At 48.7% G+C, this 12,150-nt stretch overlaps 1 protein-coding gene across 1 annotated transcript in view; it reads left to right on the forward strand.

The window, feature by feature from the left end:
- Positions 1 to 12,150, forward strand: part of LOC122925556 (venom factor-like) — a 482,939-nt gene that overhangs the window by 33,077 nt on the left and 437,712 nt on the right. Inside the window, exon 2 of the mRNA XM_044276914.1 lies at positions 11,785 to 11,971. Coding sequence (XP_044132849.1) covers positions 11,785 to 11,971 — 187 coding nt within the window. The remainder of the gene's footprint in view (positions 1 to 11,784; positions 11,972 to 12,150) is intronic.

A 12,150-nucleotide genomic window follows, 5' to 3' on the forward strand; every position in this document is an offset into this window, starting at 1 on the left:
ACATCATTGCATTCAGTTTTTATTCACAATTTGTTTAGTGTCCCAACTTTTTGGGAATCCGGTTTGTACATACCTTCTTCCACCAAAAACTGATTGAAGGGTGCAATACACCTGCATCCACAAAATACTGATTGAGGGGTGCCATATACCTGTTTCCGCCAAATACTAATTGAGGGGTGCTATATACCTGTTTCCGCCAAATACTGATTGAGGGGTGCCATATACCTTCTTCCACAAAATACTGATTGAGGGGTGCTATGCCATTCCGCAAGGATGGTAGGGGTCAGGCAGGTGCACCAGACGGGAGGCTAAGTGGGTAGTTGGAGAAGGCGTGTGTGATTACTTCAAAGAGCGCACCAGAGTTGGTTGAGTGGCTTACTCAGCCTTCCGCTTCTCTACCCGTCTCATCCTCTGTATCTGCACCCTACTCACTCTCTGCTGTGTGCACCCCCAAAGACACCACCACCACCACCACCATAGCCACTCCACTCGAGTCAGAGGAATTATTTTACCATCCATTCAGAAACCTTACCGATGCGCAGCCATTCTTGGCATCGGATGGGGAAGAGGAGGTAGCAACGGCTGCCACCCAATGGTCTGACGACAGTACCCAGATCGGCCCAAGGAGAATGGTCCCAGCTGTTGCTGCCTACTCCGAGATCTCTAATGTCAGTGGTGGTGAAGGTGACGATGATGACGTGTCGATGGACGTCACGTTGGTGCCAACAAAAGAGGAGGGGAGTTCAGAGTGAGAGACAGAGCAGCAGATAGGGATGAAAAGGCGGAGAAGCAGGCAGAACTCGCCGTGCACAGGAGGCAAAAAGCATGCAAATGTATCTGGAGCGAGCCATCCACCATGTACGGTCACATCTTGCGCTCCCAGTACGCCGGCACATGGCTCTGCAGTGTGGGCTTTTTATAACGTGTCAGCTGCTGATAATAGATTTGCCATCTGCAGCCTGTGCTGTCAATGCATAAGTCACGGTAAGCCCAACACTCATCAATTTTGGGGCCTGTACTGGCCTACAGAAAAGTTGTCATCCACTGATTGTATAATATATCTCCAGCCACATAATCACTTGCTCTTTTCTGTCAGGTGAATGCATAATTTTTGTGGCCTGTACTCCCGTGGCCTAAAATAAAAATTTTCTAGGCTCCAGCAGGGCACATTTTTGAGAGTTTCCCTTTAAGACGCATAAAAATGGCCCCTGATTAAAATACATATTTGTTTGTGGCAATTTTTGCCATTGATCCCCCTCTGGTATGTCACTGTCCATGTTGTGGGACTATTTGTGCACTTCTAAGTAAGTATTTGGTGGCTGCAAATATGACCTGATGGTTTTTCAGGTTTGCCTGCCATTGAAGTGAATAGAGCCAGCCGCAAACTCGCAGTTCACAAACATTTGATCGCGAACGCGAAATGTTCCGGCCAATGTTCATCCATCACTAGTTAAGGGGTTGAAAACAGATAACGGGCTGGGCAGAGTTTATAAAAAAAATGACTCACCTTTTGACATCAGAGGTCATGTGTAGGAAACACTTATGGTTGCAGACACTCCTATGTGTCTAGTTCATCTCAGTTGCAGGCTTGGGTGTTCTTGTAGTTGCCACTTGCTGTTTCCACAATGACTTGCGCTCCTGGCAATGGACAGTACCCTGTTCATGACTCCAAATTGCTGTGGCTGGCTATGGGGTGGCCCCAATGCTATGCTGTGTCTCCCCTACACAATCGAGGTGATACCACGTGTTGCTTCTCTCTGGAGGGAATGGTAAGGCTGCACCCCTATGGAAAATAAGTCCAGAGAGTCAGGGTCTGAAGTAAACCAGTGTGCTTCTTTATTGGAGAAATTAAATGTAGAATAATGCAGGCAAGGAAATTAGCTTTCTTCCCCAGTATCCATCCTGGCAGAAGAAGATTTTGTGCTGAGGAAACGCTGACCTGGCTGTCCCCCTCTCTATCTGAAGGTGGGTACTCAGGCCAATGGATTAGTGGTCCAGGGTCTGTGGCTCACTCATCTGACTTCCTAGTCAAAAACTGGTGATCCAAGGTCTGTGGCAAAGAACCCCAGTTTCAGCTTCTTCTGCTTTTTATGTCCTAGTAAGCACTGTCCCCTATTAGCAGACAGTCTCCTCTACTAAACATTGGTCTGTATCTGCAGATGACTAAGGGCTATGACTGCCCTCTTTATACTGTATATAATTTCAAACTAAATTAGAACATTCTAGTGTGTGTGTGTGTGGGGGGGGGGGGGGGGAGGGGGGTCTACAGGAATGACTAAGCAGTTTGTTCAGACATAAAAATGTCTTCAGACATAAACAGAGCAAACCAGAAGGTCAGTTTGTCAATTTTTTCCCTCCAAATCTTTGCATAGGTAGAAAGTCCCAAAGTCTCTCAGTATTACCTGGATGTGTATTAACTCTTTCCACAGTGCAGTGACAATATAGCACAATAATAGTGCAATTGAACAGGATACATTACATAAGCTTATAAAATGCCATTCAACAATATAAAACAGTAGAAGTGCACACAACAGCAAACTAAACCTCTACTACATTTTTCTCTTCTTTACTTTGGGGGCACAATTATGCAGATAGGGGTGGGTCCCAGGAATGTGATCTTCACTAGTGATGATCGAGCACCAAAGTATTCGGGTGTTCAGGTGTTCGGCGCGAACACATTGCTATATTCGTGTGCTCGGCCGAGCACCCGAGTAAAATGGAAGTCAATGGCACCCCCTGCTTTGAAGAGGGGAGGATGCCTGGTACATTGGAAAAGGTCAAAAAGTGACAACCGCCACTGAAATGGATTGGGAACACCATAGGGACGATGTCTGGATGCCACTTTTACAGACTGAAAAAAATACGCACAAAACCCCCCCAAAAAAATCTATTTTACAGGAAAAACTTTCTTTCCTGAATATTAAATTGTATATAAAGTGCAAGTGCTGCAATAAAATTACAAGCAAGAGGCACTCCGAAACAGCCTGTATATCACAAGAAGGAGGGCCTCATTCACATTGTGGTACAATTGTTCAGGTAGTGGGACTCCTACACTCATAAAGCCTATGCACTATTCAAGTGACAGGGCTGCAAAAAATTACAAAGAACACCTTATGTTACACATAAAGGAGGGCATCATACACATCCTTGAAAAATTATGATTGATAGCCTTCTGGTGACCCTCAAAAACATTTGGAGCATGGGTCTGCTGATCTGATCATCTAAAACCTTAGGGGCGAGGGCCTGCTGCCACATAGGTGACTCTAGATAACCTCTGGGCGATTGCACGTCCCCTTGACGGCAACGATCCATTCGGATGTTTGCCCTATTAACCTTCTGCGCCTACCATGGTGATAACGGGTAACGGGGAATCAGGGTTCGATGCCGGAGAGGAAGCTTGAGAAAGGGATACCACATCTAAGGGAGGTCAATGGCTGAAATCTGATTGGGTTGAAATGTGGGTCAAGTTATTAAAACAGAAAAATTGAAGGAAGGCAGGAGGCGTGCGGCAATTACCCACTCCCGACTCGGGGAGGTAGTGACGATAAATAACAATACAGGACTCTTAAGATGCCCTGTTATTGGAATGAGTAATAAAAAATTACAGGGAATGTGCTGGTGAGCTGATCCTGTTAAACATTATATGCTAGTGCCTGCGGGTGAGCTGACCCTGTAAAATATTTTATGCGATGGCCTGCAGCTGAGCTGACCCTCTAAAAAATTCTATTCCTGCATGTGAGCTGACCCTGAAAAAGATTTGAGTTGCGGGCCTGCAGGTGAGCTGAACCAGTAAAAGATTTTAGGTGAGGGCCTGCTGGTGAGCTGAGGTGGAACCGACAAACCCAACTTGAAATTGATGGCTGCATTAATCTGCAGTTGACCGTAATACAGCTCCACAGTGTCATGGTCTTACCTTCTTGCTGTCCTCCTTCGTTTGACATGTGCTGGCGGCCATCTTGGTTTCTGGGTTTCTTGTAGCCTCCCACCCTGCGGCTTCTCCTTCCCACTGGGAGGAGCTGGATGCCTAGCTCATATATATAGGAGGTCTGTGGCTTCAGTTCCCTGCTTGGTCCTCCTGTGTTCACATGCTTCTAAGACTGCTGCTGCTTCTGGTTCCTGATCCTGGCTTCGTCTGACTACCCTTCTGGTTCCTGATCCTGGCTTCGTCTGACTACCCTGCTGGTTCCTGATCCAGGCCTCGTCTGACTACCCTGCTGGTTCCTGATCCTGGCTTCGTCTGACTACCCTTCTGGTTCCCGACTTCTGGCTTCGCAAGACCCTGCTTCGGTTTAGCCATCCGCTTGGACTTTTGCCTTACAGCTTTATTTTCAATAAAGCCTTCTTATTTCCTCTTATCTCTTGTTGTACGTCTGGTTCATGGTTCCTTGACATTAGGACCAAGCCATGAATTCTGACGGTACAGGGCCATCCTCGCTACCTACGCTGGTTGCCAGACTTGATCAGCAGGATCACCTGTTGGGTCGGTTCGCTGTGGCGTTGCAAACCCTGCTTGAACGCACGGCTCATTTAGCTTCCGTTACCGATGGGTCGGTTGTCGCTCCTGGGCCCGCTCCTACTGCCGCTCCGGTTGTTGCGCCAGAGTCTACCCCGACACCTGTTGCTGCGCCTGCGGTGTTTCGGGGTATGACCGGTTCTGCCCCCCTTCCACAGCGCTTTGGGGGAGAGCCAACTCAGTGCCGAGGTTTCCTTAACCAGGTGGGCATTTATTTCGAGTTGCTGCCACATGCCTTTCCCACTGAGAGATCAAAGGTGGGCTTCTTGATCTCGCTGCTCTCGGACAAGGCCTTGGCCTGGGCCAGCCCTTTATGGGAGAACAACAATCCGGTGGTTGCCGAGTTTTCCGGTTTTGTTGCTTCTCTTCGGAAGGTATTCGATGTGCCGGCTCGTGCTGCCTCTGCTGCGAAGCTCCTTATGTCCATCAGACAGGGTTCACGATCCGTAGCTGAATACGCCATTGAGTTTCGTACCCTGGCAGCAGAGGTGGGCTGGAATAATGAGGCTCTGGTCGCTGCTTTCTCTCATGGTCTCTCGGATGCCTTGAAGGATGAGGTTGCAGCTAAGGACCTACCAGTGGAGCTCGAGTCCCTTATTTCTTTCCTGATTTTGATTGACACCAGACTCAGGGAGAGACCTTCCTTTAAGGAGAGCCTGCGGAGGTCTTCTAACAGATTGGCGCCTACGTTTGCTGTCCCACCCGTGCCTCCCTCTCCTCCCACGCCTCCTGGGGATGACTTGTCTGGGGGTGAACCCATGCAGCTGGGGTTTGCTCGCCTGTCCGAGGGGGAGAGGGTACTCCGGAGACGCGAGGGCCGATGCATGTACTGTGGTCTCGGTGGGCATTTTCGGTTGGCATGCCCGAACCGTCCGGGAAACGCTCGCACCTGAGATCCTGTCGGGGGCAGATCTTGGGTGGAGTCTCCTCGTCCCCGGTTTCCCGTGTTGACAAACCACTGATTACTGTTGTTCTCTCCTGGGTCGGGGGCTCGGTGACGACCCAGGCGTTGGTGGACTCTGGTGGTTTGTTCATTGATAGTGTGTTCGCTGCCGCCAATTCCATTCCTCTGCAGCCTCGAGGTTCCCCACTGGCTCTTGAGGCGATAGACGGCAGACCCCTTCTGCCGCCACACGTGACTCAGGAGACCCTTCCAGTGGGGATGGCCATTGGTGCCGTTCACAGAGAGTCGGTCTGTCTCCAGGTTATTTAGTCTCCACACTACTCGGTGGTCTTGGGGTACCCCTGGCTCCAGAAGCATAATCCGACTTTCGATTGGAGATCGGCCGAGATCCTCTCGTGGTCACCGCAGTGTGGGGCCAGTTGCATCCATGGGCCTGTCAAGTTGCTGTGTACTTCCTCGGACTCTCTGTTGCCTCCTGAATACGAGGAGTACCGGGAAGTATTCGATAAGGTGCGTGCGGTTGCCCTACCTCCGCACCGCCCATACGATTGTGCCATAGAGTTACAATCTGGTGCCGTTCCTCCTCGTGGCAAAGTCTATCCACTGTCGGTAGCGGAGAATGAGGCCATGGAGGAGTACGTGAGGGAGGGGCTTTCACGCGGACACATTCGCAAATCCTCGTCCCCAGCAGGGGCTGGATTTTTCTTTGTCAAAAAGAAGGGCGGTGAGTTGAGGCCTTGCATCGACTACAGGGGTCTCAATCGCATCACGATCAAGAACGCTTACCCGATACCCTTGATTTCCGAGCTGTTCGATCGCCTCAAAGGGGCCACGGTCTTTACCAAACTCGACCTGAGGGCGGCATATAACCTGGTAAGGATCAAGGCGGGCGATGAGTGGAAGACCGCGTTTAACACCAGGACCGGTCATTATGAATCCTTGGTTATGCCCTTTGGGTTGTGCAATGCGCCCGCAGTCTTCCAGGAATTCATCAACGATGTTTTCCGTGACCTGTTGCAGCAGTGTGTGGTGGTCTATTTGGATGACATCTTGGTATATTCTGAATCCATGGAGGCCCACATTCTGGATGTCAGACGAGTGTTGCAACGCTTACGAGAGAACAAGCTGTTCGGTAAGCTTGAGAAATGCAAATTTCACCGATCCCAGGTAACCTTCTTAGGTTACATCATTTCCGCTGAGGGGTTCTCCATGGATCCTGAGAAGGTTTTGGCTGTCTTACAGTGGCCCCAGCCCAGTGGGCTTCGTGCCCTGCAGCGCTTTTTGGGCTTCGCCAATTATTATCGGAAGTTCATCAGGGACTTTTCCATGCTAGCCAAGCCTCTCACGGATCTGACCAGGAAGGGCAGTAATCCCCAGGTCTGGCCGCTCGAGGCCATCCGAGCTTTTGAGGCTCTAAAGTCCGCCTTTGTGTCGGCTCCGATTCTGTCGCATCCCAACCCTGGGTTGCCTTTTGTCCTCGAGGTGGACGCGTCTGAGACGGGAGTAGGCGCCCACCTGTCTCAGCGTAGAACACCAGAGGGTCCTCTGCTTCCTTGTGGGTTTTACTCCCGGAAACTGTCTTCCGCGGAGTGCAACTATCAGATTGGTGACAGGGAGTTATTGGCCATCGTGCAGGCCCTTAAAGAATGGAGGCACTTGCTCGAGGGCTCGGTGGTTCCGGTTCTCATCCTGACGGACCACAAGAATCTGACCTACCTCTCTGAGGCCAAGAGATTGACACCACGTCAGGCCAGATGGGCTCTGTTCTTGTCACGTTTTAATTACGTGGTCTCCTACCTACCCGGTTCCAAGAACATCAGAGCGGATGCCTTATCACGGCAGTACTCCGAGCTGTCCGGGGAGGAGTCGATTCCGACTTCGGTCATACCTCCGAATCAGATCCTGGCCGCTATTCGCACCAGCCTGACCTCTCCCCTGGGTGAGCAGATTTTGGCGGCTCAATCTGGTGCTCCCTCTGGGAGACCCAACGGCAGATGTTTTGTGCCTGAGGAGTTGCGCACTCGGTTGTTGCGAACCTACCATAACTCCAAGGCCGCGGGGCATCCTGGAAAGAATCAGCTGTCCTGGGCTGTTTCACGTCTGTTCTGGTGGCCTTCTCTACGTTCCGACATCGCCGCATATGTAGCGGCATGCTCCATTTGCGCCCAGAGTAAATCCCCTCGGCACCTTCCGTTGGGCCTTTTGCAACCCATAGCCACCGGGGAGCGTCCTTGGTCACACCTGGGGATGGATTTCATTGTGGACCTCCCTGCATCCCGAGGCCATACGGTCACTCTCATGATTGTGGATCGGTTTTCCAAAATGTGCCACTGTGTTCCTCTCAAGAAGTTACCCTCTGCACAAGAGTTGGCCTCGATTTTTGCCAGGGAGGTCTTCCGGTTGCACGGTTTGCCCAAGGAGATTGTGTCGGATCGGGGGAGTCAGTTTGTGTCCAGGTTCTGGCGCGCCTTTTGCTCCCAGTTGGGGATTCATCTCTCCTTCTCCTCGGCCTACCACCCTCAGTCCAATGGGGCCGCAGAACGATCCAATCAGGCCTTGGAGCAATTCCTTCGTTGCTATGTCTCCGATCACCAAGACAATTGGGTTGACCTCCTGCCTTGGGCTGAGTTTGCCAGGAACACGGCGGTGAACTCTTCCTCTGGGACGTCTCCCTTCATGGCCAATTATGGGTTTCAACCTGCCGTGTTACCGGAGGTATTCTCTCCCCAGGATATTCCGGCTGTGGAGGATCACCTTTCCGTCCTACGTGCTTCTTGGGTACAGATCCAGAGGTCCCTTGAGGTCTCTGCGCAGCGCCAGAGACTCCAGGCTGATCGCAGACGAGCGCCCGCTCCTTTCTATCAGGTCGGAGACCGCGTATGGTTGTCCACCCGCAACCTCAACCTTCGAGTGCCCACTCCCAAGCTGGCGCCTCGCTTTGTTGGTCCCTTCCGAGTGCTTCGCAGGGTAAACCCGGTAGCCTATGCCCTCGCGCTTCCTCCTGGCATGCGGATCTCCAACGTGTTTCATGTCTCCCTGTTGAAGCCACTGGTGTGTAATCGTTTCACTTCCTCGGTTCCTCGGCCTCGTCCGGTCCAAGTGGGCAATCGTGAGGAGTATGAGGTGAGCAATATCCTGGACTCACGCCTGGTCCGCGGTCGGGTGCAGTTTTTGGTCCATTGGCGTATTTATGGTCCAGAGGAGCGTTCCTGGGTTCCCTCCGCAGATGTCCATGCTCCTGCCTTGCTCCGAGCCTTCCACGCACGCTTCCCTCAGAAACCGTTCTTTACTCCGCGGAGGAGGGGCCCTTGAGGGGGAGGTACTGTCATGGTCTTACCTTCTTGCTGTCCTCCTTCGTTTGACATGTGCTGGCGGCCATCTTGGTTTCTGGGTTTCTTGTAGCCTCCCACCCTGCGGCTTCTCCTTCCCACTGGGAGGAGCTGGATGCCTAGCTCATATATATAGGAGGTCTGTGGCTTCAGTTCCCTGCTTGGTCCTCCTGTGTTCACATGCTTCTAAGACTGCTGCTGCTTCTGGTTCCTGATCCTGGCTTCGTCTGACTACCCTTCTGGTTCCTGATCCTGGCTTCATCTGACTACCCTGCTGGTTCCTGATCCAGGCCTCGTCTGACTACCCTGCTGGTTCCTGATCCTGGCTTCGTCTGACTACCCTTCTGGTTCCCGACTTCTGGCTTCGCAAGACCCTGCTTCGGTTTAGCCATCCGCTTGGACTTTTGCCTTACAGCTTTATTTTCAATAAAGCCTTCTTATTTCCTCTTATCTCTTGTTGTACGTCTGGTTCATGGTTCCTTGACACACAGATTGCTTACAAAGATTGGATGCCATGTGGCGGATCATGCTGGTGGTGAGGTTGCTAGTGTTCACGCCCCGGCTCATTTTGGCACGGCACAGGTTGCAAACTACCACTTTTGTCCTCTGAACTTTCCTCAAAGAAGCACTATACTTCGGAACACCTACCCCTTGCCAAGGTAGATTTACGCATGGGGGTGCTCGGTATAACTGTTGCGGGCCTGTTTGGTGTGGTTCTCCCTTTTGCAACCCCACTGCCTCTTCCAGCCTGTATTGGTGCTGCAGATCCCTCCCCCTCTGTACTGCAGTCCTCGCTTGGCTTTTCACCTTCCCATGTTGGGTCAGTGACCTTATCGTCAACCACCTCCTCTTCCACTTCCTCACTCTGCTCATCCTCCTGACTTGACCTAATTACAACCTCAGTGATTGGTAACTGTGTCTCATCATCATCCACCTTGTGAACGAATGATTCCCGTTCACCACCGTCAACTTCTTGAGACTGTGAAGGCTCAAGAGGTTGGGAATCAGGGCACAATATCTCAGGTCCCTCTTCAAGCGTGCTGGGCGCGAGGGCCAAATGTAATAGTGGCGCTGGAAAGAGCTCCTCAGAATATCCGAGTTTGGGATCATTCATTTGGCAAGCCTGTCCATGGTGTGAGAAAGGATGATCAGAGAGAGGATTCGGTTGACCAGACTCTTGGCTACAAAGACTGGACTTGGTGAAATAGAGGGTGGTGCTTAACCGACTGGAAGCATTATCTTCAGCAATCCAACCGACCAACTGTTTGCACTGGTCCAACTTGAACAGTGTTGTCCTGCGCCGCCCAGCTAAGTTGGACATAAAGCTGGGTACAGTGGATTATTATTTTTTTCCGGGTGCACTGGCAGCAGGCCAGATCACACAATTCACGGATTACACCGTTTACAGCAAAAATGTGGATAGATTATGGGAGAAAAATTGTTTTCTGTATTTTTTTTCCCCTATATCTAGGCCTGACAACCACACAACAAATTTGGCAAAAGAAATGGGAAACAAGGCGCTCATAGGATATTAAGTTATGGGTACCAGATTTAGAGAGTATGCTGTGTCAATTGTTATACTCACCTTCTGGTGTTGTGCATGCGTCAGTACAACACTCGCGAAGGCGGGGGGTGGGGGGGGGGGTTGTGCTGCCGGTATCTTCTCAGTCCTTCTTGGAGTTGCCAGCACTCCAAAGGAGTGATGTAGAGTACTGTAAAAAGCTGTGTACTGGGGTCATACACAATATGATACCTCTTGGCGCAAAACCACAATTGCGAGTGACGTCTTTTAGAAAGGTATTTATTATTCAGGTGACAACGCGTTTCGGAGTGAGGGTACTCCTTTTTCAAGTCTAAAAAATATAGTAGTATGAGATATAGTAGTACTAAAAGGGCAAAACATGAATAAATAAAATAAAATAAAAAACAAATAGACTTATATAATTCATCAGCGAGGGTGATAGACAATATAATAATCACATGAATGTAAAGGACATTGTCAGAATGATACGATATAATCTAATCGAATCAAACTGGGCATCCATATAGTAATAAGAATTTTCTTCGCAATTAGGGAAATATTAATATGAATAATCTTAATAAAAATAATATCATCATAAATATTATAGATACAATGATAATAATAATTATGTTAAAAATGATGTTAAAAGTGGTGGCCTTGATACAAAAAACGGGACCCAAAATACAGGGGGAATGATAAAATTTGAGTACCAGGGGAATCAATAAATTTTAATAAATTTTTTTATTTATTTAATTTTTATAATATTTTTTTATTTAATTTTATTTATCATCATTTTAATTTTTATATTTATTTTCAATTATCTTCATTGTTATTTTTTATATTTTTTTATATATATATATATATTTTTTTTAAATAATAAATACATTTCTAAAAGACGTCACTCGCAATTGTGACAACCACACAAGGTATTGAAACGCAGATCACACAATTCATGGATTACACCGTTGACAGCAAAATTGTGGATTATGGGAAAAAATTATTATTTTCACTAATATTCTTCCTATCTCTGCCCCTGACACACAGAAGGTATTGCTGCACAGATGTCACAAGTCACTGCAGACACCTTCTAAATAGCAAAATAATCGATATTTTAAAAATGATAAAAAAAAATTGAGTACAACTTTGCACAATTAAATTGTTGCCACCACACACAATAGCCCGTAAAAGGACTTTTGGGACTTTTAAACATTTTAAAATTGAATATATTGCGATCACAATCTCCCTACACTATCTGTCCCTTCCAAAGTGCAGCTCTTCCTGACTCGCAATGAGCCGAACCCGCGTCATCGGGTGCTATATAGCACACGATGACGCTTTCGGGCCAGCCAATCACTGTAATGCCAGCAGCCAACATGGCTACTGGTATTACAGTGATGGCAGTACTTACCTGCACATTTATTGGATGCTTAGCAGCCGCGAAATATGCGGGGAAGAGGCACATTTGGTATCAGATTGAAAATATTGACCTTTTCTTTTCATGTGTTACTTCTACCAGATGCAGCCTGATAACACCCAACGTGCTGCGTGTGGACAGTGAAGAGACCATTATAGTAGATGGACACGGTTCTGCGCTGGATGCTGAAATCATAGTCTACGACTTTCCCCTGAAGAAGTCTATTTTAGTTTTGAGCAAAGTCTCTGTAAATAGCAATAACCGGTACTTTGGAGATGTTAAGTTGACGGTAAGATTGCAATGTCTCTTGTTGTCCAGTCATTTCTCGGTGGCACATCTCTTACTTTTTCTTTCCGCTGTGTAATTATAACTAGTGCTGAGTGAATCAAATTGTCCGAAGTGGACTTCGATCTGATATTTAGGGAAAATTCGATTTGCCGCAAAGCCGAATTTCCTTGTGCTTTGTTG

This window comes from Bufo gargarizans, chromosome 2 (genome assembly GCF_014858855.1).
Source record: "Bufo gargarizans isolate SCDJY-AF-19 chromosome 2, ASM1485885v1, whole genome shotgun sequence".
Classification (NCBI taxonomy): Eukaryota; Metazoa; Chordata; class Amphibia; order Anura; family Bufonidae; genus Bufo; species Bufo gargarizans.